Genomic DNA, 26,608 nt, shown 5'->3' with positions numbered 1-26,608 from the left:
ATTAGACAGTGTCACTCTGAACCTCTCCTCACATTCAACCAGTTTGCTACAGGCCCTCGACCGACCCATATTCAGGTAATTTACCCAACTGTAAATTCCCTCCTGCTTCTGTTCTTTCACCATCATCATCATATCGCAACATGCCTAGTAAGACGTATCCAAATATGATATTTTCCAACATTCTATGTTTAATTACACCTGATATTGATTGGTTCCTTCTAATCAAGAGAGCAAGACTAACCAGTCTTGAGTCAGTGTATTCACTCATGCAGGAAGTCTTGTTTTAAACCTGTTGTGTTTGTCACTTATTGACAATTTGGAATTCTAAACATTGTCCAAGGGCTCTTTGATATATCAAGAATTATCATGATAAACGTCAGATCAGGGTTTTTTTTAAGTTTATAGGCAGATTGTTGCTCCTGTGTGATGTCTATGTCATTAAAGTCATTTTCCTATGTATGAAAAGGACTCTATGTCATTAAAGTCATTTTCCTATGTATGAAAAGGACTCTATGTCATTACAGTCCTTTTCCTTTGTTGAACTCTATTTTGTAAAGGCAAAAATCTGCATTTAAATTTAAAGGCAAAAATCTGCTATTAAAGGTGAGAGGACAAGGTGCTCCAGTAGTAACTAACAAACCATCACTCTCCTCACTATCTTCACAGTAGTCAGGCGAGAAGATTGATTAGACTTATACAGCATCTTTTTGTCAAATACGGTGACCACCAATCAGAAAGATCATCATGAGCCAGGTAAGACCAGATATACACAAACTGAAATCCACAAATCAGTGGGCATATATAGAAATTACATATTCAGACTTTTCTGATAATTAATGTCACTCTACTCAATTGAAGATTGGTGAGTGGTTTCTTTCATTTTGCACAATTGTAAAGAGTCCAACCTTCAAATTCTTCAAAGTAAGATGGATTTTACCACAGAGATTTATTTCACCAATCTGATTGATGACCAGGAACATCATACTGGATATTCTGGAAATATCTATTTAATGAATATTTAATGAATATTTAATAATCGAGGAAGACGTGATAACTATTGATCTTTAATGAATTCCTCGAATATTTCTCTGTGATTGACTGATTCCTCTGTTTATGCTAAAATGTATCTAGCACTGTTTGATAAAACCCATTCATGCTCCTAAATTCTCTGCTCTGTCCAAGATAAAGATCAAAGAAATCTGTTTAACACCACATAATCTGTCTGGTTCAGGTTTGAAGTCATTGTGGTTCTGTTCATTTTTTTTCAGAGAAACCTTCAGCGTGTAGTGTATTCCAGGGCCAAGAGACAGCCAGGTCAGTCCTGCAGTCTAAATCCTCTTTAAGGCTTAGAATCACATCGGCACAGCTATAGTGACTCAGGAAGCCAGGCTGTAGACCTCCTGTCCCTATAGACTGCAGAGATGCTATAGTACCCAACAGCAGACATGGGAGCCCCCTCACTCCCTCCCATCTGCTAGCTGAGCTATAATATTTCATCTTGTAACGCAGCATGCCACTTTCACAGCCGTTTGACTCCACTGTATTTTCCTGTGAATTAATTTTAAACCTGTATTTCCCTTTTTGTTTGTTGTTTTGTTTTTTTGTGTGGGTGTGTCTCCACAGATCTTAAGGATCAGTACGCAGAGGGAGAGGGGACCTCGAACACCATCGACCGCAGCAAGAGGCCAAAGTTCTCCAAGGTGAGACGAGCTGTCCGAGGCTTCGACGCAGATCTTATCATTCTACCTTTTTCTTACCTTCCATTCTGATTCTGATTCTGTGAGGATTGTACAAATCGTGAAGCTGCTACCTACTTTCTGTACATACTTGATTTGCTCATATTTCTACATTGGAATCACAAAACAATGACAAACAATAACCATGTGGTAACCGGTCGTGTTCCATGGAAACTTAACCCGTTGTCAGACGTGACCTCCGGTTAAAACCAGAAGAATTGGCTACAGAATTCAAACATTTAAATTACTTTAGCTGAAATTTCGATTAATGATAGTTTGATCTGAGAGATTTGAAATGTCACTAAATGTCTTCATGCTTCTTCCTCACGCCCACGATTGCACGACCTCAACTCAGAGTAAATCAATTCAACAGTATAATAATGATTTGTATAATGAGTTTAATATTGTAAAAATTTATCGAAACAAGAGAAGTTGAATATAGTAGATTTTGTGAAATCAGCAGTGACCTCTGAGTAGAAACTGAGCACAGTCAATATGAAAAGTTGTGAGGCTCATGTTTTGTGCTGAATCTGGAGGCTGTTTTGAAAACTCAGTCTCGGTAGAACCTCGAAGCATAGTTCTCCCTCTGCTGGACATTTTGAGAACACGGAAGAGTGGAAATCTTTACCTGTAGATTTCAGTGTAAACTTTTAGACTTTTCCTTTCATATTTTCTACTATTGTCATCTGTCGTTTTTATTGCTGGAAATGTGACAATTGATCATAATCACTTCTCTTTCTGCAGCCTCAAATGGACAAGAACACCTGCAGTGGATATGCCACGGACAGTGACTCAGGTGAGGTCACACCACATGACTTTTAAAGCTGTCGGATCACTGTGCAGTTCACACTACATGACCTGCTGTCTTGTAGCTGTTTGGAGTTTTTGATGACAGGGTGTCACACACTTCACAATGTTTCGACTGTTCCGCTCTGTTTAGCTGTCGTTGTCGCTGATCATCCAAGATATTAAGCCTGTTAGAAATCCTGGAGTCTGATAGTCTTTCATATCTATTACATTTTACGAGAATTTCCTTCATTATGTTCTTAAAAAGGTTTTAATTTAAATTAATGAAACCCTGATATTAAACAGTAACTTACAGCATATCCTGTATATGGAGTCAGGTGAAGCATCTTCCTCTAAATGACTGAACCATGACTCTGATCATCCACAATCGTTATTTTTCACTTATCTCTCTTATAACCTTTCATCTCTGGAACAGAACTATCACTCACAGCGTGCCTCAACCGCTTCACAGTGCTGCAGTCCAGCCCCTCACCCCCATCCTCCACCACTCGGGAAAGGTATGAGATGACAAAGCTGTCTGATTTTAAGGATCCTGTTGGTGTTAGGTTTCTCTGAAAGTGTTTCTTTGATTCTGATATTTATCTCTCCTGTTAGCAGGATATTTATAACTCTGATTAACTAGTTTCCATTGACTTAAAAATAAATTGGTTTTGTTTCACTTCTGTTTAGGTCAGTGATAGATATTAGCAGTAGGTTCCATTGAGTGAAAAGCTTGATATTCACAGTTTCTCATTTATACTGACATCCTTCCTGACTCTTTGTTTATTCGTAGTAGCAGCACAGCCAAAAAGCGCAGAAAGCAGAGGAAGCGCACCGATAAGCGGCGGATCACTGAGACACCATCACCGTCATCAGCAGTCAACGAGGACCAACCTGAGCTCAGCAGCAGCGTCTCAGACTCTGGTGAGACGCAGCTCACTGCCCAACACCGGACAGACAGGATTATAATACTGACACATTCACTCTCTGCTGATTGAATTCTGAAGACATGTATTCATCTGTACTTTTCCTTCTTCCAGATGATGTGCCAAAAGTGCAGCCAGTTGGTGAGAGGTCTTCCTCACCTGGGCTCATGCAGCCTGAAGCCCCCGTGGAGAGACAGGAAGCTCAGCCCACTCCTACCACAAGTGAACCGGAGCTTCCCCTCCGCGCCCCGTTCAGCACACGTTTCAATCTCCCACTTGCAGCGGCCAATTCAGGTGAATGTCCCTCAGACAGGGAGTCAGTCACTTGTAACTTGTCCTCAGCCGAGGAGCAAGAACCCTCTGTGGCACCACATCGGCCTCCCAGCACAGACGAGCCTCTCTTGGACGCCCCAACAACTCTGGCTGCCTTGTCTGTAGCAGCCCCAGAGGATTTGAACGGCCTTGCAGAGTCAAGGACTGAGCTGGAGACAGCGTCCCATGAGCCTTCACTCATGCCCCCTGCTGCGCTCCAGCCCCAGGCCTCTAGTCCTGAAGCCTCCACTGAAACTGTGCCTCCTGACATGAGGCCACAGGTTGCCGTTCCTGCACTGCTCCCAGACTTGGACCCGAAGAGAACTCTGGAAAGGTATGATATGACAACACTGTCTGATTTTAAGGATCCTGTTGGTGTTAGGTTTCTCTGAAACATGAGGAGAGTGTCTCTGTGATTCTGATATTTATCTCTCCTGTTGGCAGAATATTTATAACTCTGATTAACTAGTTTCCATTGAATTAAAAATAAATTAGTTTTGTTATTAGGGTTTTGTTTCACTTCTGTTTAGGTCAGTGATAATAATTTGCTGTAGGTTCCAAATTGGGTGAAAAGCTTGATATTCACAGTTTCTCATTTATACTGACATCCTTCCTGACTCTTTGTTAATTTGTTTTAGCAGCACAGCCAAAAAGCGCAGAAAGCAGAGGAAGCGCAACAACAAGCAGATGATCTCTGCAACGTCATCAGCGGTCAACGAGGACCAACCTGAGCCGGAGCTCAGCAGCAGCGTCTCAGACTCTGGTGAGACGCAGCTCACTGCCCAACACCGGACAGACAGGACGATAATACTGACACATTCACTCTCTGCCATTCATCACACTGCTGTGACTGTGGTTGTTTATTTCTCATGTTAAAGGAGATATGACCAGTCAAAGTCAGAGTACCCCTAAATAATAAACTTGGAAAGCCCATATCTCCATTAACTAGGAGGCTTGTTGAACTTGAAACTGTCACAGTCACAACATTTCACAGCTTGTAAACAGATTTATATATTTTTTTATTACATTACTTATATGTGAAGAACTGTTAAGTGTAGTTGGTGATACAAATATTAGCTCGGCTGATTGAATTCTGAAGACATGTATTCATCTGTACTTTTCCTTCTTCCAGATGATGTGCCAAAAGTGCAGCCAGTTGGTGAGAGGTCTTCCTCACCTGGGCTCATGCAGCCTGAAGCCCCCGTGGAGAGACTGGAAGCTCAGCCCACTCCTACCACAAGTGAACCGGAGCTTCCCCTTCCCGCCACGTTCAGCACACGTGTCAATCTCCAACTTGCAGCGGCTAATTCAGGTGAATGTCCCTCAGACAGGGAGTCAGTCACTTGTAACTTGTCCTCAGCCGAGGAGCAGGAACCCTCTGTGGCACCACCTCGGCCTCCCAGCACAGACGAGCCTCTCTTGGACGCTCCAACACCTCTGGCTGCCTTGTCTCTAGCAGCCCCCGAGGATTTGAACGGCCTTGCAGAGTCAAGGACTGAGCTGGAGACAGCGTCCCATGAGCCCTCACTCATGCCCCCTGCTGCACTCGCTCAGCCCCAGGCCTCTAGTCCTGAAGCCTCCACTGAAACTGTGCCTCCTGACATGAGGCCACAGGTTGCCGTTCCTGCACTGCTCCCAGACTTGGACCCGAAGAGAACTCTGGAAAGGTATGAGATGACAACACTGTCTGATTTTAAGGATCCTGCTGGTGTTAGGATTCTCTGAAACATGAGGAGAGTGTCTCTGTGATTCTGATATTTATCTCTCCTGTTAGCAGGATATTTATAACTCTGATTAACTAGTTTCCATTGAATTAAAAATAAATTAGATTTGTTATTAGGGTTTTGTTTCACTTCTGTTTAGGTCAGTGATAATAATTTGCTGTAGGTTCCAAATTGAGGGAAAAGCTTGATATTCACAGTTTCTCATTTATACGGACATCCTTCCTGACTCTTTGTTTATTTGTTTTAGCAGCACAGCCAAAAAGCGCAGAAAGCAGAGGAAGCGCAACAACAAGCAGATGATCTCTGCAACGTCATCAGCGGTCAACGAGGACCAACCTGAGCCGGAGCTCAGCAGCAGCGTCTCAGACTCTGGTGAGAGGCAGCTCACTGCCCAACACCGGACAGACAGGACGATAATACTGACACATTCACTCTCTGCCATTCATCACACTGCTGTGACTGTGGTTGTTTATTTCTCATGTTAAAGGAGATATGACCAGTCAAAGTCAGAGTACCCCTAAATAATAAACTTGGAAAGCCCATATCTCCATTAACTAGGAGGCTTGTTGAACTTGAAACTGTCACAGTCACAACATTTCACAGCTTGTAAACAGATTTATATATTTTTTTATTACATTACTTATATGTGAAGAACTGTTAAGTGTAGTTGGTGATACAAATATTAGCTCGGCTGATTGAATTCTGAAGACATGTATTCATCTGTACTTTTCCTTCTTCCAGATGATGTGCCAAAAGTGCAGCCAGTTGGTGAGAGGTCTTCCTCACCTGGGCCCGTGCAGCCTGAAGCCCCCGTGGAGAGACTGGAAGCTCAGCCCACTCCTACCACAAGTGAACCTGAGCTTCCCCTCCCCGCCACGTTCAGCACACGTGTCAATCTCCCACTTGCAGCGGCCAGTTCAGGTGAATGTCCCTCACACAGGGAGTCAGTCACTTGTAACTTGTCCTCAGCCGAGGAGCAGGAACCCTCTGTGGCACCACCTCGGCCTCCCAGCACAGACGAGCCTCTCTTGGACGCTCCAACAACTCTGGCTGCCTTGTCTCTAGCAGCCCCCGAGGATTTGAACGGCCTTGCAGAGTCAAGGACTGAGCTGGAGACAGCGTCCCATGAGCCCTCACTCATGCCCCCTGCTGCACTCGCTCAGCCCCAGGCCTCTGGTCCTGAAGCCTCCACTGAAACTGTGCCTCCTGACATGAGGCCACAGGTTGCTGTTCCTGCACTGCTCCCAGACTTGGACCCGAAGAGAACTCTGGAAAGGTATGAGATGACAACACTGTCTGATTTTAAGGATCCTGTTGGTGTTAGGTTTCTCTGAAACATGAGGAGAGTGTCTCTGTGATTCTGATATTTATCTCTCCTGTTAGCAGGATATTTATAACTCTGATTAACTAGTTTCTATTGACTTAAAAATGAATTAGCTTTGTTATTAGGGTTTTGTTTCACTTCTGTTTAGGTCAGTGATAATAATTTGCAATATGTTCCAAATTGAGGGAAAAGCTTGATATTCACAGTTTCTCATTTATACTGACATCCTTCCTGACTCTTTGTTTATTTGTTTTAGCAGCACAGCCAAAAAGCGCAGAAACGGCAGGAAGCGCAACAACAAGCAGATGATCTCTGCAACGTCATCAGCGGTCAACGAGGACCAACCTGAGCCGGAGCTCAGCAGCAGCGTCTCAGACTCTGGTGAGACGCAGCTCACTGCCCAACACCGGACAGACAGGACGATAATACTGACACATTCACTCTCTGCCATTCATCACACTGCTGTGACTGTGGTTGTTTATTTCTCATGTTAAAGGAGATATGACCAGTCAAAGTCAGAGTACCCCTAAATAATAAACTTGGAAAGCCAATATCTCCATTAACTAGGAGGCTCGTTGAACTTGAAACTGTCACAGTCCCAACATGGCTCAGCTTGTAAACAGATTTATATTTTTTATTACATTACTTATATGTGAAGAACTGTTAAGTGTAGTTGGTGATACAAATATTACCTTTTGCTGATTGAATTCTGAAGACATGTTTTCATCTGTACTTTTCCTTCTTCCAGATGATGTGCCAAAAGTGCAGCCAGTTGGTGAGAGGTCTTCCTCACCTGGGCTCATGCAGCCTGAAGCCCCCGTGGAGAGACTGGAAGCTCAGCCAACTCCTACCACAAGTGAACCTGAGCTTCACCTCCCCGCCCCGTTCAGCACACGTTTCAATCTCCCACTTGCAGCGACTAATTCAGGTGAATGTCCCTCACACAGGGAGTCAGTCACTTGTAACTTGTCCTCAGCCGAGGAGCAGGAACCCTCTGTGGCACCACCTCGGCCTCCCAGCACAGACGAGCCTCTCTTGGACGCCCCAAAAACTCTGGCTGCCTTGTCTGTAGCAGCCCCAGAGGATTTGAACGGCCTTGCAGAGTCAAGGACTGAGCTGGAGACAGCGTCCCATGAGCCTTCACTCATGCCCCCTGCTGCACTCCAGCCCCAGGCCTCTAGTCCTGAAGCCTCCACTGAAACTGTGCCTCCTGACATGAGGCCACAGGTTGCCGTTCCTGCACTGCTCCCAGACTTGGACCCGAAGAGAACTCTGGAAAGGTATGAGATGACAACACTGTCTGATTTTAAGGATCCTGCTGTTGTTAGGTTTCTCTGAAACATGAGGAGAGTGTCTCTGTGAATCAGATATTTATCTCTCCTGTTAGCAGGATATTTATAACTCTGATTAACTAGTTTCCATTGACTTAAAAATGAGTTAGCTTTGTTATTAGGGTTTTGTTTCACTTCTGTTTAGGTCAGTGATAATAATTTGCAATATGTTCCAAATTGAGGGAAAAGCTTGATATTCACAGTTTCTCATTTATACGGACATCCTTCCTGACTCTTTGTTTATTTGTTTTAGCAGCACAGCCAAAAAGCGCAGAAAGCAGAGGAAGCACAACAACAAGCAGATGATCTCTGCAACGTCATCAGCGGTCAACGAGGACCAACCTGAGCCGGAGCTCAGCAGCAGCGTCTCAGACTCTGGTGAGACGCAGCTCACTGCCCAACACCGGACAGACAGGACGATAATACTGACACATTCACTCTCTGCCATTCATCACACTGCTGTGACTGTGGTTGTTTATTTCTCATGTTAAAGGAGATATGACCAGTCAAAGTCAGAGTACCCCTAAATAATAAACTTGGAAAGCCCATATCTCCATTAACTAGGAGGCTTGTTGAACTTGAAACTGTCACAGTCACAACATGTCTCAGCTTGTAAACAGATTTATATATTTTATTACATTACTTATATGTGAAGAACTGTTAAGTGTAGTTGGTGATACAAATATTAGCTCGGCTGATTGAATTCTTAACACAAGTATTCATCTGTACTTTTCCTTCTTCCAGATGATGTGCCAAAAGTGCAGCCAGTTGGTGAGAGGTCTTCCTCACCTGGGCTCATGCAGCCTGAAGCCCCCGTGGAGAGACTGGAAGCTCAGCCCACTCCTACCACAAGTGAACCGGAGCTTCCCCTTCCCGCCACGTTCAGCACACGTGTCAATCTCCAACTTGCAGCGGCTAATTCAGGTGAATGTCCCTCAGACAGGGAGTCAGTCACTTGTAACTTGTCCTCAGCCGAGGAGCAGGAACCCTCTGTGGCACCACCTCGGCCTCCCAGCACAGACGAGCCTCTCTTGGACGCTCCAACACCTCTGGCTGCCTTGTCTCTAGCAACCCCCGAGGATTTGAACGGCCTTGCAGAGTCAAGGACTGAGCTGGAGACAGCGTCCCATGAGCCCTCACTCATGCCCCCTGCTGCACTCGCTCAGCCCCAGGCCTCTAGTCTTGAAGCCTCCACTGAAACTGTGCCTCCTGACATGAGGCCACAGGTTGCCGTTCCTGCACTGCTCCCAGACTTGGACCCGAAGAGAACTCTGGAAAGGTATGCGATGACAACACTGTCTGATTTTAAGGATCCTGCTGGTGTTAGGATTCTCTGAAACATGAGGAGAGTGTCTCTGTGATTCTGATATTTATCTCTCCTGTTAGCAGGATATTTATAACTCTGATTAACTAGTTTCCATTGAATTAAAAATAAATTAGATTTGTTATTAGGGTTTTGTTTCACTTCTGTTTAGGTCAGTGATAATAATTTGCTGTAGGTTCCAAATTGAGGGAAAAGCTTGATATTCACAGTTTCTCATTTATACGGACATCCTTCCTGACTCTTTGTTTATTTGTTTTAGCAGCACAGCCAAAAAGCGCAGAAAGCAGAGGAAGCGCAACAACAAGCAGATGATCTCTGCAACGTCATCAGCGGTCAACGAGGACCAACCTGAGCCGGAGCTCAGCAGCAGCGTCTCAGACTCTGGTGAGACGCAGCTCACTGCCCAACACCGGACAGACAGGACGATAATACTGACACATTCACTCTCTGCCATTCATCACACTGCTGTGACTGTGGTTGTTTATTTCTCATGTTAAAGGAGATATGACCAGTCAAAGTCAGAGTACCCCTAAATAATAAACTTGGAAAGCCCATATCTCCATTAACTAGGAGGCTTGTTGAACTTGAAACTGTCACAGTCACAACATTTCACAGCTTGTAAACAGATTTATATATTTTTTTATTACATTACTTATATGTGAAGAACTGTTAAGTGTAGTTGGTGATACAAATATTAGCTCGGCTGATTGAATTCTGAAGACATGTATTCATCTGTACTTTTCCTTCTTCCAGATGATGTGCCAAAAGTGCAGCCAGTTGGTGAGAGGTCTTCCTCACCTGGGCTCGTGCAGCCTGAAGCCCCCGTGGAGAGACTGGAAGCTCAGCCCACTCCTACCACAAGTGAACCTGAGCTTCACCTCCCCGCCACGTTCAGCACACGTGTCAATCTCCCACTTGCAGCGGCCAGTTCAGGTGAATGTCCCTCACACAGGGAGTCAGTCACTTGTAACTTGTCCTCAGCCGAGGAGCAGGAACCCTCTGTGGTACCACCTCGGCCTCCCAGCACAGACGAGCCTCTCTTGGACGCTCCAACAACTCTGGCTGCCTTGTCTCTAGCAGCCCCCGAGGATTTGAACGGCCTTGCAGAGTCAAGGACTGAGCTGGAGACAGCGTCCCATGAGCCCTCACTCATGCCCCCTGCTGCACTCGCTCAGCCCCAGGCCTCTAGTCTTGAAGCCTCCACTGAAACTGTGCCTCCTGACATGAGGCCACAGGTTGCTGTTCCTGCACTGCTCCCAGACTTGGACCCGAAGAGAACTCTGGAAAGGTATGAGATGACAACACTGTCTGATTTTAAGGATCCTGTTGGTGTTAGGTTTCTCTGAAACATGAGGAGAGTGTCTCTGTGATTCTGATATTTATCTCTCCTGTTAGCAGGATATTTATAACTCTGATTAACTAGTTTCTATTGACTTAAAAATGAATTAGCTTTGTTATTAGGGTTTTGTTTCACTTCTGTTTAGGTCAGTGATAATAATTTGCAATATGTTCCAAATTGAGGGAAAAGCTTGATATTCACAGTTTCTCATTTATACGGACATCCTTCCTGACTCTTTGTTTATTTGTTTTAGCAGCACAGCCAAAAAGCGCAGAAAGCAGAGGAAGCGCAACAACAAGCAGATGATCTCTGCAACGTCATCAGCGGTCAACGAGGACCAACCTGAGCCGGAGCTCAGCAGCAGCGTCTCAGACTCTGGTGAGACGCAGCTCACTGCCCAACACCGGACAGACAGGACGATAATACTGACACATTCACTCTCTGCCATTCATCACACTGCTGTGACTGTGGTTGTTTATTTCTAATGTTAAAGGAGATATGACCAGTCAAAGTCAGAGTACCCCTAAATAATAAACTTGGAAAGCCCATATCTCCATTAACTAGGAGGCTTGTTGAACTTGAAACTGTCACAGTCACAACATGTCTCAGCTTGTAAACAGATTTATATATTTTATTACATTACTTATATGTGAAGAACTGTTAAGTGTAGTTGGTGATACAAATATTACCTTTTGCTGATTGAATTCTGAAGACATGTTTTCATCTGTACTTTTCCTTCTTCCAGATGATGTGCCAAAAGTGCAGCCAGTTGGTGAGAGGTCTTCCTCCCCTGGGCTCATGCAGCCTGAAGCCCCCGTGGAGAGACTGGAAGCTCAGCCCACTCCTACCACAAGTGAACCTGAGCTTCCCCTCCCCGCCACACTCAGCACACGTTTCAATCTCCCACTTGCAGCGGCTAATTCAGGTGAATGTCCCTCAGACAGGGAGTCAGTCACTTGTAACTTGTCCTCAGCCGAGGAGCAGGAACCCTCTGTGGCACCACCTCGGCCTCCCAGCACAGACGAGCCTCTCTTGGACGCCCCAACAACTCTGGCTGCCTTGTCTCTAGCAGCCCCCGAGGATTTGAACGGCCTTGCAGAGTCAAGGACTGAGCTGCAGACAGTGTCCCATGAGCCTTCACTCATGCCCCCTGCTGCACTCGCTCAGCCCCAGGCCTCTAGTCCTGAAGCCTCCACTGAAACTGTGCCTCCTGACATGAGGCCACAGGTTGCCGTTCCTGCACTGCTCCCAGACTTGGACCCGAAGAGAACTCTGGAAAGGTATGAGATGACAACACTGTCTGATTTTAAGGATCCTGTTGGTGTTAGGTTTCTCTGAAACATGAGGAGAGTGTCTCTGTGATTCTGATATTTATCTCTCCTGTTAGCAGGATATTTTAACTCTGATTAACTAGTTTCCATTGACTTAAAAAGAAATTAGATTTGTTATTAGGGTTTTGTTTCACTTCTGTTTAAGTCAGTGATAAAAATTTGCAATATGTTCCAAATTGAGGGAAAAGCTTGATATTCACAGTTTCTCATTTATACGGACATCCTTCCTGACTCTTTGTTTATTTGTTTTAGCAGCACAGCCAAAAAGCGCAAAAAGCAGAGGAAGCGCAACAACAAGCAGATGATCTCTGCAACGTCATCAGCGGTCAACGAGGACCAACCTGAGCCGGAGCTCAGCAGCAGCGTCTCAGACTCTGGTGAGACGCAGCTCACTGCCCAACACCGGACAGACAGGACGATAATACTGACACATTCACTCTCTGCCGTTCATCACACTGCTGTGACTGTGGTTGTTTATTTCTCATGTTAAAGGAGATATGACCAGTCAAAGTCAGAGTACCCCTAAATAATAAACTTGGAAAGCCCATATCTCCATTAACTTGGAGGCTTGTTGAACTTGAAACTGTCACAGTCCCAACATGTCTCAGCTTGTAAACAGATTTATATATTTTATTACATTACTTATATGTGAAGAACTGTTAAGTGTAGTTTGTGATACAAATATTACCTTTTGCTGATTGAATTCTGAAGACATGTATTCATCTGTACTTTTCCTTCTTCCAGATGATGTGCCAAAAGTGCAGCCAGTTGGTGAGAGGTCTTCCTCACCTGGGCTCATGCAGCCTGAAGCCCCCGTGGAGAGACTGGAAGCTCAGCCCACTCCTACCACAAGTGAACCGGAGCTTCCCCTTCCCGCCACGTTCAGCAAACGTGTCAATCTCCCACTTGCAGCAGCCAATTCAGGTGAATGTCCCTCAGACAGGGAGTCAGCCACTTGTAACTTGTCCTCAGCCGAGGAGCAGGAACCCTCTGTGGCACCACCTCGGCCTCCCAGCACAGACGAGCCTCTCTTGGACGCTCCAACACCTCTGGCTGCCTTGTCTCTAGCAACCCCCGAGGATTTGAACGGCCTTGCAGAGTCAAGGACTGAGCTGGAGACAGCGTCCCATGAGCCCTCACTCATGCCCCCTGCTGCACTCGCTCAGCCCCAGGCCTCTAGTCCTGAAGCCTCCACTGAAACTGTGACTCCTGACATGAGGCCACAGGTTGCCGTTCCAGCACTGCTCCCAGACTTGGACCCGAAGAGAACTCTGGAAAGGTATGAGATGACAACACTGTCTGATTTTAAGGATCCTGCTGGTGTTAGGTTTCTCTGAAACATGAGGAGAGTGTCTCTGTGATTCTGATATTTATCTCTCCTGTTAGCAGGATATTTATAACTCTGATTAACTAGTTTCCATTGACTTAAAAATAAATTAGATTTGTTATTAGGGTTTTGTTTCACTTCTGTTTAGGTCAGTGATAATAATTTGCTGTAGGTTCCAAATTGAGGGAAAAGCTTGATATTCACAGTTTCTCATTTATACGGACATCCTCCCTGACTCTTTGTTTATTTGTTTTAGCAGCACAGCCAAAAAGCGCAGAAAGCAGAGGAAGCGCAACAACAAGCAGATGATCTCTGCAACGTCATCAGCGGTCAACGAGGACCAACCTGAGCCGGAGCTCAGCAGCAGCGTCTCAGACTCTGGTGAGACGCAGCTCACTGCCCAACACCGGACAGACAGGACGATAATACTGACACATTCACTCTCTGCCATTCATCAAACTGCTGTGACTGTGGTTGTTTATTTCTCATGTTAAAGGAGATATGACCAGTCAAAGTCAGAGTACCCCTGAATAATAAACTTGGAAAGCCCATATCTCCATTAACTAGGAGGCTTGTTGAACTTGAAACTGTCACAGTCACAACATTTCACAGCTTGTAAACAGATTTATATATTTTTTTATTACATTACTTATATGTGAAGAACTGTTAAGTGTAGTTGGTGATACAAATATTAGCTCGGCTGATTGAATTCTGAAGACATGTATTCATCTGTACTTTTCCTTCTTCCAGATGATGTGCCAAAAGTGCAGCCAGTTGGTGAGAGGTCTTCCTCCCCTGGGCTCGTGCAGCCTGAAGCCCCCGTGGAGAGACTGGAAGCTCAGCCCACTCCTACCACAAGTGAACCTGAGCTTCCCCTCCCCGCCCCGTTCAGCACACGTGTCAATCTCCCACTTGCAGCGACTAATTCAGGTGAATGTCCCTCAGACAGGGAGTCAGTCACTTGTAACTTGTCCTCAGCCGAGGAGCAGGAACCCTCTGTGGCACCACCTCGGCCTCCCAGCACAGACGAGCCTCTCTTGGACGCTCCAACAACTCTGGCTGCCTTGTCTGTAGCAGCCCCCGAGGATTTGAACGGCCTTGCAGAGTCAAGGACTGAGCTGGAGACAGCGTCCCATGAGCCCTCACTCATGCCCCCTGCTGCGCTCGCTCAGCCCCAGGCCTCTAGTCCTGAAGCCTCCACTGAAACTTTGCCTCCTGACATGAGGCCACAGGTTGCCGTTCCTGCACTGCTCCCAGACTTGGACCCGAAGAGAACTCTGGAAAGGTATGAGATGACAACACAGTCTGATTTTAAGGATCCTGTTGGTGTTAGGTTTCTCTGAAACATGAGGAGATTGTCTCTGTGACTCTGATATTTATCTCTCCTGTTAGCAGGATATTTATAACTCTGATTAACTAGTTTCCATTGACTTAAAAATAAATTAGATTTGTTATTAGGGTTTTGTTTCACTTCTGTTTAGGTCAGTGATAATAATTTGCTGAAGGTTCCAAATTGAGGGAAAAGCTTGATATTCATTGTTTCTCATTTATACTGACATCCTTCCTGACTCTTTGTTTATTTGTTTTAGCAGCACAGCCAAAAAGCGCGGAAAGGGCAGGAAGCGCAACAACAAGCAGATGATCTCTGCAACATCATCAGCGGTCAACGAGGACCAACCTGAGCCGGAGCTCAGCAGCAGCGTCTCAGACTCTGGTGAGACGCAGCTCACTGCCCAACACCGGACAGACAGGACGATAATACTGACACATTCACTCTCTGCCATTCATCACACTGCTGTGACTGTGGTTGTTTATTTCTCATGTTAAAGGAGATATGACCAGTCAAAGTCAGAGTACCCCTAAATAATAAACTTGGAAAGCCCATATCTCCATTAACTAGGAGGCTTGTTGAACTTGAAACTGTCACAGTCCCAACATGGCTCAGCTTGTAAACAGATTTATATTTTTTATTACATTACTTATATGTGAAGAACTGTTAAGTGTAGTTTGTGATACAAATATTACCTTTTGCTGATTGAATTCTGAAGACATGTTTTCATCTGTACTTTTCCTTCCTTCAGATGATGTGCCAAAAGTGCAGCCAGTTGGTGAGAGGTCTTCCTCACCTGGGCTCATGCAGCCTGAAGCCCCCGTGGAGAGACTGGAAGCTCAGCCCACTCCTACCACAAGTGAACCTGAGCTTCACCTCCCCGCCCCGTTCGGCACACGTGTCAATCTCCCACTTGCAGCGACTAATTCAGGTGAATGTCCCTCACACAGGGAGTCAGTCACTTGTAACTTGTCCTCAGCCGAGGAGCAGGAACCCTCTGTGGCACCACCTTGGCCTCCCAGCGCAGACGAGCCTCTCTTGGACGCCCCAACAACTCTGGCTGCCTTGTCTCTAGCAGCCCCCGAGGATTTGAACGGCCTTGCAGAGTCAAGGACTGAGCTGCAGACAGTGTCCCATGAGCCTTCACTCATGCCCCCTGCTGCACTCGCTCAGCCCCAGGCCTCTAGTCCTGAAGCCTCCACTGACACTGTGCCTCCTGACATGAGGCCACAGGTTGCCGTTCCTGCACTGCTCCCAGACTTGGACCCGAAGAGAACTCTGGAAAGGTATGAGATGACAACACTGTCTGATTTTAAGGATCCTGCTGGTGTTAGGTTTCTCTGAAACATGAGGAGAGTGTCTCTGTGATTCTGATATTTATCTCTCCTGTTAGCAGGATATTTTAACTCTGATTAACTAGTTTCCATTGACTTAAAAAGAAATTAGATTTGTTATTAGGGTTTTGTTTCACTTCTGTTTAAGTCAGTGATAAAAATTTGCAATATGTTCCAAATTGAGGGAAAAGCTTGATATTCACAGTTTCTCATTTATACGGACATCCTTCCTGACTCTTTTTTTATTTGTTTTAGCAGCACAGCCAAAAAGCGCAGAAAGCAGAGGAAGCGCAACAACAAGCAGATGATCTCTGCAACGTCATCAGCGGTCAACGAGGACCAACCTGAGCCGGAGCTCAGCAGCAGCGTCTCAGACTCTGGTGAGACGCAGCTCACTGCCCAACACCGGACAGACAGGACGATAATACTGACACATTTACTCTCTGCCATTCATCACACTGCTGTGACTGTGGTTGTTTATTTCTAATGTTAAAGGAGATATGACCAGTCAAAGTCAGAGTACCCCTAAATAATCAACTTGGAAAGCCCATATCTCCATTAACTAGGAGGCTTGGACGATAATACTGACACATTCACTCTCTGCTGATTGAATTCTGAAGACATGTATTCATCTGTACTTTTCCTTCTTCCAGATGATGTGCCAAAAGTGCAGCCAGTTGGTGAGAGGTCTTCCTCCCCTGGGCTCATGCAGCCTGAAGCCCCCGTGGAGAGACTGGAAGTTCAGCCCACTCCTCTCGCATATGAACCTGAGCTTCACCTCCCCGCCACTCTCAGCACACGTGTCAATCTCCCACTTGCAGCGGCCAATTCAGGTGAATGTCCCTCAGACAGGGACTCAGCCACTTGTAACTTGTCCTCAGCCGAGGAGCAGGAACCCTCTGTGGCACCACCTCGGCCTCCCAGCACAGACAAGCCTCTCTTGGATGCCCCAAGAACTCTGGCTGCCTTGTCTGTAGCAGCCACCGAGGATTTGGACGCGAAGAGAACTCTGGAAACTCAGAAGAGCTCGTCTCCCTACCTGAGGGAGTTGATGGCGGCTGTGTGCAAGGCAGCAGTGAAAGGTAAGCTCTCCACCAGCCGGAGCAGACACTACTCTGCTCTGCTCAAATCACACCGCTGATTACAATATGTACTTTCTGCCGAGCGAATTAATTTACTCTGCCTCCTGCTTCACTGTGCAGAAAACACCACCTGTCGGGTGCACGCGGCCCTCCTTCAGAGGAGAATGCCTGTAACACTCGAGTACCGTTACTCAGAGAGGGAGCGGCAGATGAAAGCTCTTCGGGAACTTCAGGCGCTGATCGTCGCCCTCGATCAGCCTCCGGGTAAGTTCTGCATCAGAGTTCACTCCAAATGAAACTCACACATGATCCTTTTTCTTCTTTTCTTGAGAATAAACTGTGCAACAAGTTCTCAGTTATGATCAAACCAGTGGAACAGATCAATGTCACTACAAGGTCCATTTAGTAGCTTCTCTGGAGCTTTGCTTCTTGTCACATGATTCTCATCAGCAGAAGAACTTTGCCTTGTTATATGGCATTGTAGATTTTCAGATTTCCGTTTATTTTTTAAGCACTTTAAGGACATTTGGATCAATTTGGATTAAAACTTTGAATCTCAAATTTGTTCTCCACTGACATTAACTTGATTTGGTAATTTGAGGAACATCACTCCGACTCCAATTCACTTTTGCAAAACACAATGCCATCTTCAGTTATTTTTAAACCATATATTTATAGTTTCCTATCTAGATACACATCGCATTAATTGAATTGATAAGATTAGAAATTGGTCTCACTTCAGAGAGCATGGGATTTATTTCTGTTTCGTTTCAGCTGAAACAGTAACTGACATGTATTTGTTCTCCAGACCTCCTCCGGATTTTCTTCCATTGCATGTATGACAAGGACGTCAGCTCCAAGGACACGTACTGCAAGTCGGGGGCGGCCAAAGAACTGGCCGATCAGCTGGGCAATGGTGTGGCCCTCAAGACCGTCACGGCCTTCTTCACCTGGCTGCGGGAGGCGGAGTCCCAACCTGATTGAAGATGGGAGACCCCCGGGGGACATGACTCTTATTCTTCCTTTTATTTAGCAAAAACATTAAATACAATAAAAAGTATTTAAAAAAAAGCTTGTTCTCATGATTTGTTCTTTCCATGGTTTGGTGCTTATAGGGGATATGACTCAGTGTGTCTGTGTGTGATGAACTGAGACAGTTGTGTTGTGTTGGAAGTTGTCGTAGCATCGTCAGAAGACCTGTGTGATCAGACCAGGAGAAGCAGCTGAGCGATGAGCTGCCGTCGCCTCAGGATCATTGACACAGGTTCTACTCGTTTGGTCTGTTCAGTCGTCGAAGCCCAAACAGGCAAACAGCACAGAGTCGTTGAAAGTGTCTTAACAGCTTGTCGCCTCATATATTTCTTATTTGTGCGATCTTTTGTATGTGTGTATCTAGGTTGTGTGTTTATGAAGCTATGACATGTTTGAGTGTTGTCCCTCATAATATGGTCACATGACCACCAGATTGCCCAAAACACACCCACTGTGAACATGACCAATGACTTATTGGTTGACTGATGATTCAATTAATTGGCAATGATTTATTTAATGTCCAATCAATAACATTACATTGTTAAATATGACTGTATATAATTGTTTGACAGGTATTTTCCAGAACTGAAGATTAGAACCAAAACCCTGAAATATTCACTTTACAGTTAAATACGACAGAAACTTCTCAGTGAAGGTTAAACGCTAATGCTTCAGGATATGAGTTCTCTCCGACAGTGTGTGTGTGCATGTGTGTTCTTAAGGGGTTTGGTTTGTTTACTCCTGAAACAAGTCACTTATGTTTACAGATACAAAACAGTTGTCTACCACTGCTGATCAGAAGAAGTTGTTTTGTTGTGTCTCATTAGACAGAGGTAAGCAGATGTTTGTTCCACTTTATTTCCCATGAAGGTTTTTTCTATTTTCATTTTTTACTGGAGTTGTTATCTTTATTCACAAATATTGATTCAGTTCATGTTTGTCAAATTGCATCAATTGTTTCTCTGTGACAAGAAGTTAAACACTCACTGAACCTATATATATACAAATCATTTGTATATATGATTTGTATATATATACACAAATCAATCCAGATACCACACTTCATATGTGATGTAACTTTCTTCATGTTCCCCACACAATATGTTTATGTTCAAACACATCTGCTGATCATTTGCTTTTATCTCCTCCATTTTTCTTATGTTACAGCGTTTACTTGGACCTTTTGTTTTTCATGATCTTTCTATGAACCTTCTTTCTTATTTACATGTTGGTTTAAATGTAGAGAAATCAATGCAGGTGGCTCAGATGAGACTCTTTAGCAGCATAAACCATCTGAAATATACTGAATGTGTGAAATAGTTGCTCATCTTCAGGTTCCTCTTACTCAGAAGAATCATCACGACACAAGCATGCACACATAAAAAGACACATAAAGAAAGTCGAATGTGGTGGTGAAAATGATTTGCAGAGCTCGGAGAAGCTCCACGTAATGATCAACACGAGAGGTGAAATCAGCAGAGGGCCCTGCATGCACTTTATTGCAACATGATTTCTCCAGTGACAATTAAAGGGCGGCGTCTCTGGGATCTTGCACACATTGATTGAAACATTCCTTCAAACCGAACGTTCTCCGGAGACGTATCAGACTCCTGCTGCCGAGTGTGTTTACATGCAAAGTGTTAGTTCCCATCCTTGATATGCTGTTACTGTAGAAATGCTCAGGTTAGAAGAGTCTTTAGAAAGATATCAGAGGTACACATGTCTCAGTGGAGGGTTTCATGTCTCTAGGCTGTTATAACTGAAACATGACATTTGAACATGACCCATTCAGAAATGAAATCAATAGCACATTATGTCTGTAAGCATGTAAACGCACTCGCTGTAGGTTTAAGGGAGATGATGCCTCTGGGAGAAAGTTTCAAGTCAACCTGCAGGAAAATAACATTCATGACAGCAGATATCCTGAGAGACACGGGTCAGGTCATTGTGTGTGTGTGTGTGTGTGTGTGTGTGTGTGTGTGTGTGTGTGTGTGTGTGTTTCTCCGCCTGAATGTTACACCATTGTCCTAATATTGCACATTTGAACTCTGCATACCACATGTACATTGCATATTGCGCAGCCTTTGTATATATGTGTGTGTGTGTGTCTACAATCCGCTAAGTGAACATGTGGCTTGACTGTTGTGTGACACGGATGAAGGTGGTTCTCCTGCTGAGCTCCTTCAGCTTGGCGGCGCCCACGTAGGTGCAGGTGGAGCGCAGGCCCCCCAGCACGTCACGGATGGTGTTCTCCACGTCTCCCCTGTACGGCACCTCCACCGTCCTCCCCTCAGATGCCCTGAAGGAGAAGGAGAAGGAGGGAGACACACACACAGAACTCAGGCCCAGTGAGTACAAGTCTTTGTTGAATCATCAGGATGAATCAGAAACTCGCAGCGTCTCCAGCCACCAGTGTCTCACCTGTACTCAGCGACCCCGCCCACGTACTTCTTCATGGCCGTGTCGGAGCTCATGCCGTAGAAGAGTTTGTACTTCTTGCCGTTCTTCTCGATGACCTCCCCGTTGCACTGGTCGTGGCCTGCGAGCATTCCCCCCATCATCACAAAGTCGGCCCCGGCACCTGAGGAGCGGAGGCAGAGGGACGTGGTGCTGGTTAGATTCTGTAGATCATAACTGTGAATCTGTGACATGAGAAGAAACTACAAAAACCACAAGTCTCACCAAAGGCTTTGGCGACGTCACCGGGGCAACTGCAGCCTCCATCCTGCACAGAGAACAAATTAGTAACATGGGCTCAACCAGACAGACTGAGGCCCCCCCTAGTGGCCACATCCTAGTATTATATTTATCACCATGAGAATCTAAATAATCACTTACTGTGATTTCAGTAGATAAACATATTCTCTTAAAAGCTGAGGCTCTTATATTTATCTAATCTATGGATTAGGTTAATATTAGTTTATTATTTCACTATCTTTACCTGACTCGACCATAGTTGATATTTTTGACAGGTGACTGGTGCCCACCAGCAGAATAAGAAGCTTTAAGTATAGAGTGCTTATAATATATACTCTACAATAATACTTTGTTTTTGTACTTACAGAGATGATGTGTCCTTTCAGTCCATGGGCTGAGTCTGCACACTCGATGACAGCACTGAGCTGTGGGTAACCCACTCCGGTCTTGATCCTCGTCGTGCACACAGAACCTGCAACACACACATTGGAAAAGTCAATCTTCAGACCACTATCTATAATAATAATAATAATATGTACTGTACGTACAGTACCTCAAAATCAAACCAGTGCTCCAGTCTCTCTGTAGCAGCCTGAGAGCTGTACCTCTCCCCCTGAGAGTGGAGCATGGACTCAGTTACTCTATAATGCATAGATATGCTACATGTGCCGTAAGAGGCACCTGGAGACTATAAATTAAAAAGAGAAAACACCAGGAGGGGCAGCACCAAGTGAAGAGGTTACCGGTCCTAATCCCAGTTTGGCCGGAGCCTTTCTGTGTGGAGTTTGCCTGTTGACCCAGTGTCTACATTGGTTTTCCCCGGCTTCCACCCAGATTGGGGTCAGATTGTTGGAGACACTCTAGATTGACCCTAGGTGTGTGTGTGTGTGTGTGTGTGTGTGTATTTCTGTGTGGACCCACTCCTCAGACTATGATCAGATGCACCCACCTGGCCCGATGCCCACTTTGATGATGTCGGCCCCGGAGAGGATGAGCTCCTCCACCATCTCCCCTGTGACCACGTTACCGGCCTGCAGAGGCACAGAGGACGTTACAGCTCAGCACGCAGCTCTAATCGGACACCAGCACCGCCGGCCTCTCTCTTACCATGATGGTGTGTTTGGGGAACTTCCCTCTGACCGTCTTCACAAACTCCACAAAGTACTCGGAGTAGCCGTTGGCCACGTCCAGACAGATGTACTTGAGGGTGGGGACGGCTTCCACGATGGCACACAGCTTCTCCAGGTCTGCGTTGCTGCTCCCGGAGCTGGCAGCTAAATGCTGTGAGGAACAGTGGAAAGAGATCCGTATGAATAAAATGTGCACCCTCCTGTTCCTGTAGAGACGTGGGCGACTCGCACCTCCATGCATTCTGGATGAGCAGCAGCAAAGTCTTTCCATTCCTCTACGGAGTAGTGTTTGTGAATGGTTGTGAAGAGGGTGTGCTGCAGAGAGACAGAGAATATACAATATTAAATACAGTAGAAATCCCCCCCGTAACTATTTGTGATATTTCCTCCTATAATATGGCACCATGGTTTCTTAACTCCGCCTAGGAGGGTGTGTTTTCACCCCCGTCCATTTCTTTATTGGTTGGTTTGCAGTGTTGTCAGGGACACACACACTACAAACCCTATGGAGGGGAAAAGTTTTTTGAGAGAAGATTCCAGATTCATTTACTAGACTGGCACTCAGTAGAGCTCAACAGTCAGTTCATCTCTGATCCATGCAGCTTCCTTCTAGCAAGTTGTGTGGTTATTGGTCCAGTAGTTTATTACATAAACCTGTTGACTGACAAATCAGAGATGGAAACCTCCACCCATTTATCAAGGAGATGTCACCAACATTAATAATTATTAGAAACACAACAGGAAATTAAAAGTAGTATGAAAGGTTTCGAGAATATCTAAATAGTTGACGGGTAATTTTCTGTTGGTCGACCTATCAATTAATTTATTAAAAGCTAATTTCCCCCTGCTACTTAGTCTATAGTGTTTTTATACAACAACACAATGATGCTGTTGTTTATTTTATTTCTACCCATTAACTCACTTGGCTGAGGACCTGCGCCATCTCAAACGTCCCTGTGGTGTCCATGTTGGCGGCGATGACAGGGATGCCGGTGTACGTCTGCTTGGAGTTGCGGAATGTGTAGGTCCTCTGAAGGTCCACCTGCAGGCGAAGAGAATAAAAACACATGTTTTTATAAACCTTTTCTTCTTTCGCTTATCATGTATTCTCTTTTTTCAATGTGACTGATGGATTATTTATCTTGCTGACTCAGGGATGCTGCAGATTTTCTTAGAAGGGGGGGAAACCAGCTCAAGTGACCCATGTGCTGACCCTGCGTTGTCATAATGGGGGACGCACTGAATCATTCAGTGCTCCGCTCGGCCCGTGTCGCTGCCTGTAACATGATCGGCTACGTGAACCAAGCAGAGCTCACTGTGTCACACTGGCTGCTCCTTTTACAGGGAAAGTATGTGTCCGCAGCCGTGATGCAAATCATAGCTATGAGTCCTGCCTCTGTGAATAAATATTATCCCAATGAGTTGAAAGGACAGGACTGTTGGCTGCAGTTTGCAGATGTTACAGCTTTAGTGCAACTCACAAAGACGAAATACAGATTCACACAATCCTCTTCTAACAAATTGAATCAGTCAGTACGATGACCTTTTAACAGTTCTCGACTTTTCTTCCAACTGATACACAATTAAATGATATGAGGAGAGAACATGGCGTATTAGAATGCTCTGAGAATCACTATTTCAAGTTATAATAACAAATACATATTAGCTCCAGGGAAAGTGAAAAAGTGGCTAAAACTAATGTCACATATTCTACAGTTACATTCAACAGTTTTTGGGGGTGCTGGGTGTTTTAGTTGAATAGACATGAGCCATTTTACAGGCAAAACTCTTTCATCTATAGAAATAGCACAGTTTATAACCTTCCCAGGTAGCAGACAGGACATGATGCAGCACTTCTGGCCATTTTGTGGCCGGGACAAAACGGAAGTTAGCCTCAAGTGGATGAAACATCCCCGTCAACGACCACAGTCAAAACGAGGCTTCAATGATAAGAGACAGAGGAAAGTGTTGAGAGGGAGGATGAGAGGGAGGAGCGTCCAGGCCACGCTCATCCATCTTCTCGATGCAGAGAATCAATGCAGGGCCTCTTCTCTCCCGGGCGGCTGACTCAGCAGGATTTTGACCAGTCATGCGACATATGATTCAGATTGAAGCAGATGCCAAAGGACATTCATCAGGTGTCAGACCTCCGCATGTCATCCATTTAAAAAGGAAGCATGTCAAATGAGTTCCATCATTTGCTTTGTAATTTGCATTAGACGTGTGCTCATCTGCAAGAAAACGTGTCTGTGCATCAGTTGTGTGACAGCAGCTCTGTGTTGGTGGTCCTGATGCTCTTTATCGTCCGTGATGTTCCGACACCCGTCTCCTCTCCTATAAACAACTCTGTCACTGTCGGCTGTCTGAGCTCAGAGTCGACAGGAGGATTTCTGCTCCTCTTAAACGCTGCCATCATTCACACAGCAGCCGTCACGGTGTCGACAGAAGCTTCCAGAGTCGTTTCATTTGGCTGCAGCACCGACATGCTGCAATGAGCTCAATGCGCCGTATGAGATGGAGAGGATGAGCTGAGATGTATAGAGATGGTATTTACTCTCCATCCTGGAGTAGCTGCTGTTCTCTGAGCTGTGGTGTGCGTGTCAGTCATCCCTGATATCAGAGTTGTGTATGGAATGTGCTCTGACTGACCACGCGCGTTACTATTTTTAAACACGTCTACTCAGAAGCGCCCGGCGTCTCATGTTGCGTGCCAAGCTCCCACCTTCCACCCGGGATCTAGTGATCTAGTGATCTGGTGATCTGGTGATCTTGGGTCGGCACCAAGCTCCTGATCGAGTGACACCGATCTAAGTTGGAGGAAGCTATGAGGAGGACGAATGAGGGAAGGATTGTTTTTGTCCCTGAATCATTGGGTGTCAGACACAGCGAGGCCTCTTCAACCGGCCTCCAATGTCAACAACTGAGAGAAATGTTTTCTGGTCAAATCTTCCTTTCCACCTCTGCTCTTCCACTTTTTCTTTTGTCATTTCACTTTCTTCTCAGTCACTTATTGCTCTGACACCGACTCGTGTTGTTTTCTGTCCTTTGAGAAGGTCACCCCACTGTTACAGTCAGGCTGTAGGCTTTTAGAACGTGGTGCACACACCCTGGCCTCCGTACAAGACAATGAAGAGATATTAAATTACACTGAGTCACAGTCCTCAGCTCTACTCAGTCACCACCTCATCAATGGTGATATGAGAGTAGCCGACGGGTAAGAAGGCCCCAGAATGCTGCCTCCTCCATTTATAAACAGTCAACACATCTCTATTACATCACCCAACACAGAAACTGTGCTTCCTGAGAACAGCTGCCCCATGAGAAGGGTCCTGATCTCCAGTTTGATGAAGCTGTAACACTTGATAACATTATGATGAGTATAACTGCACCGACCTCTGAGCGACTCTTCAGGCTGCTCCTCTTGGGTCTGAACAGGACATCCTTGAAGTCCAGCTTGAGGTCTGAGTCCACTCGCGGCATCTTGGATGCCCAGAACACGGATGACCACGATGAGGAGGATGAGGAGGAGGAGGAGGAGAATGAAGATGCTCCCCTGAGAAGAAGAACAGCAGCAGTAGCAGCAGCAGCAGTGGTGGAAGTCGCCGGTCCTGAGCACAAGCCACCAAACCCGAACCTCCAGACGGCCAGCGTATTTATAGCAAGAGGGGGCCCAGCCCAGCCCCGGCCCCCATGGCTTTATTTGGGCCTGGACCCCTCTCTCTCTCTCTCTCCCTCCCTCTGCCTCCCTCTGTCTCTCCGTCCCCCCTCTGCTCTCTGTCTCCCTCCACTCCTCCAGCCTTCTCTCTCTCCCCCCCTCTCCTTCAGCAGAGTGGCAGGAGCAGCAGTGGCCGAGCTGGAAGCCACCGTCCCAGCCAGGCTGCTGCATACACACACACACACACACACACACACACACACATTCTCTCTCTCTCTCTCTCTTTCTCTCTCTCTTACAAACACAAGCACACACACACACACACACACACACACACACACACATTCTCTCTCTCTCTCTTTCTCTCTCTCTTACAAACACAAGCACACACACACACACACACACACACACACACACACACACACACACACACACACACACACACATGGCAGCACTGCAGTGGGTTGAATACTGCAGTGCTTAAGAGCACACCTGCTGCCCAGATGGGGCATTGCAGGTGTAACAGTGTAGCAGTGAGAGGTTGTTCATTGATTAACTCTCTGAAATGGAAAAGCCGTGAATTAGTCATGTGGACACAGAGCAGAACATGAGGTGTTGTTTTTTCATGTGTTGTTGTATCACTTTTTCATCTCTCCTGATGGAGTGTGAGTCATATAAAGTGTTGATGCTTCTGATGATCTATCGTTCGTTCTGCTTCACTAACGTCAACTCCGCACTCTGAAGAAAAGAGGTTGTCAATGATAATAATGATAATTGTTGTAGTAGCACTCGCTGTGGATTCATTTTACCAGTACTTTTATTAGTCTTTGTATAATCATTCAAAGCAATCTATCTTGATGTTCCTCAACATATATCTAATGGGTCTTA

At 45.6% G+C, this 26,608-nt stretch overlaps 2 protein-coding genes across 2 annotated transcripts; one reads left to right on the top strand and one right to left on the bottom strand.

Annotated features, from left to right (window-relative positions):
• The first annotated feature begins 744 nt into the window (after positions 1 to 744).
• LOC133972664 (mucin-2-like) lies at positions 745 to 18,237 on the top strand. Its single transcript, XM_062410225.1, has 29 exons — positions 745 to 753; positions 1,269 to 1,314; positions 1,624 to 1,700; positions 2,481 to 2,532; positions 2,959 to 3,040; positions 3,316 to 3,446; positions 3,563 to 4,094; positions 4,399 to 4,523; positions 4,893 to 5,427; positions 5,732 to 5,856; positions 6,226 to 6,760; positions 7,065 to 7,189; positions 7,557 to 8,088; positions 8,393 to 8,517; positions 8,884 to 9,418; positions 9,723 to 9,847; positions 10,217 to 10,751; positions 11,059 to 11,180; positions 11,548 to 12,082; positions 12,386 to 12,510; positions 12,878 to 13,412; positions 13,720 to 13,841; positions 14,211 to 14,745; positions 15,050 to 15,174; positions 15,542 to 16,076; positions 16,380 to 16,504; positions 16,778 to 17,206; positions 17,327 to 17,470; positions 18,015 to 18,237. The coding sequence occupies exons 1-29, from the start codon at positions 745 to 747 to the stop codon at positions 18,188 to 18,190; spliced, it is 7,734 nt and encodes a 2,577-aa protein (XP_062266209.1). The 3' UTR covers positions 18,191 to 18,237.
• A 1,468-nt stretch (positions 18,238 to 19,705) lies between these two features.
• Positions 19,706 to 25,761, bottom strand: gmpr (guanosine monophosphate reductase). The gene is made up of 9 exons (XM_062409993.1): positions 25,459 to 25,761; positions 22,988 to 23,107; positions 22,297 to 22,380; positions 22,043 to 22,216; positions 21,885 to 21,966; positions 21,301 to 21,407; positions 20,921 to 20,963; positions 20,660 to 20,819; positions 19,706 to 20,537 (listed from the first exon to the last, which is right to left on the bottom strand). The coding sequence occupies exons 1-9, from the start codon at positions 25,543 to 25,545 to the stop codon at positions 20,357 to 20,359; spliced, it is 1,038 nt and encodes a 345-aa protein (XP_062265977.1). The 5' UTR covers positions 25,546 to 25,761; the 3' UTR covers positions 19,706 to 20,356.
• Between the last annotated feature and the right edge of the window lie 847 nt (positions 25,762 to 26,608).

The sequence above is a fragment of the Platichthys flesus genome, chromosome 17 (genome assembly GCF_949316205.1).
Source record: "Platichthys flesus chromosome 17, fPlaFle2.1, whole genome shotgun sequence".
Classification (NCBI taxonomy): domain Eukaryota; kingdom Metazoa; phylum Chordata; class Actinopteri; order Pleuronectiformes; family Pleuronectidae; genus Platichthys; species Platichthys flesus.
The sequence above is the reverse complement of the archived record's forward strand: the minus strand, read 5'-3'. Positions and strand labels throughout refer to the sequence as shown.

Coding starts and splice junctions, on each gene's coding strand:
- LOC133972664 (XM_062410225.1), top strand. Junction 1,701..2,480: donor AGAGGCCAAAGTTCTCCAAG/GTGAGACGAGCT, acceptor CTCTTTCTGCAG/CCTCAAATGGACAAGAACAC. Junction 17,207..17,326: donor GTGCAAGGCAGCAGTGAAAG/GTAAGCTCTCCA, acceptor TTCACTGTGCAG/AAAACACCACCTGTCGGGTG.
- gmpr (XM_062409993.1), bottom strand. CDS start 25,545: ATGCCGCGAGTGGACTCAGACCTCAAGCTGGACTTCAAGGATGTCCTG. Junction 23,108..25,458: donor GCCTGAAGAGTCGCTCAGAG/GTCGGTGCAGTT, acceptor CTTCGCCTGCAG/GTGGACCTTCAGAGGACCTA. Junction 21,408..21,884: donor CAAAGTGGGCATCGGGCCAG/GTGGGTGCATCT, acceptor TGTGTGTTGCAG/GTTCTGTGTGCACGACGAGG.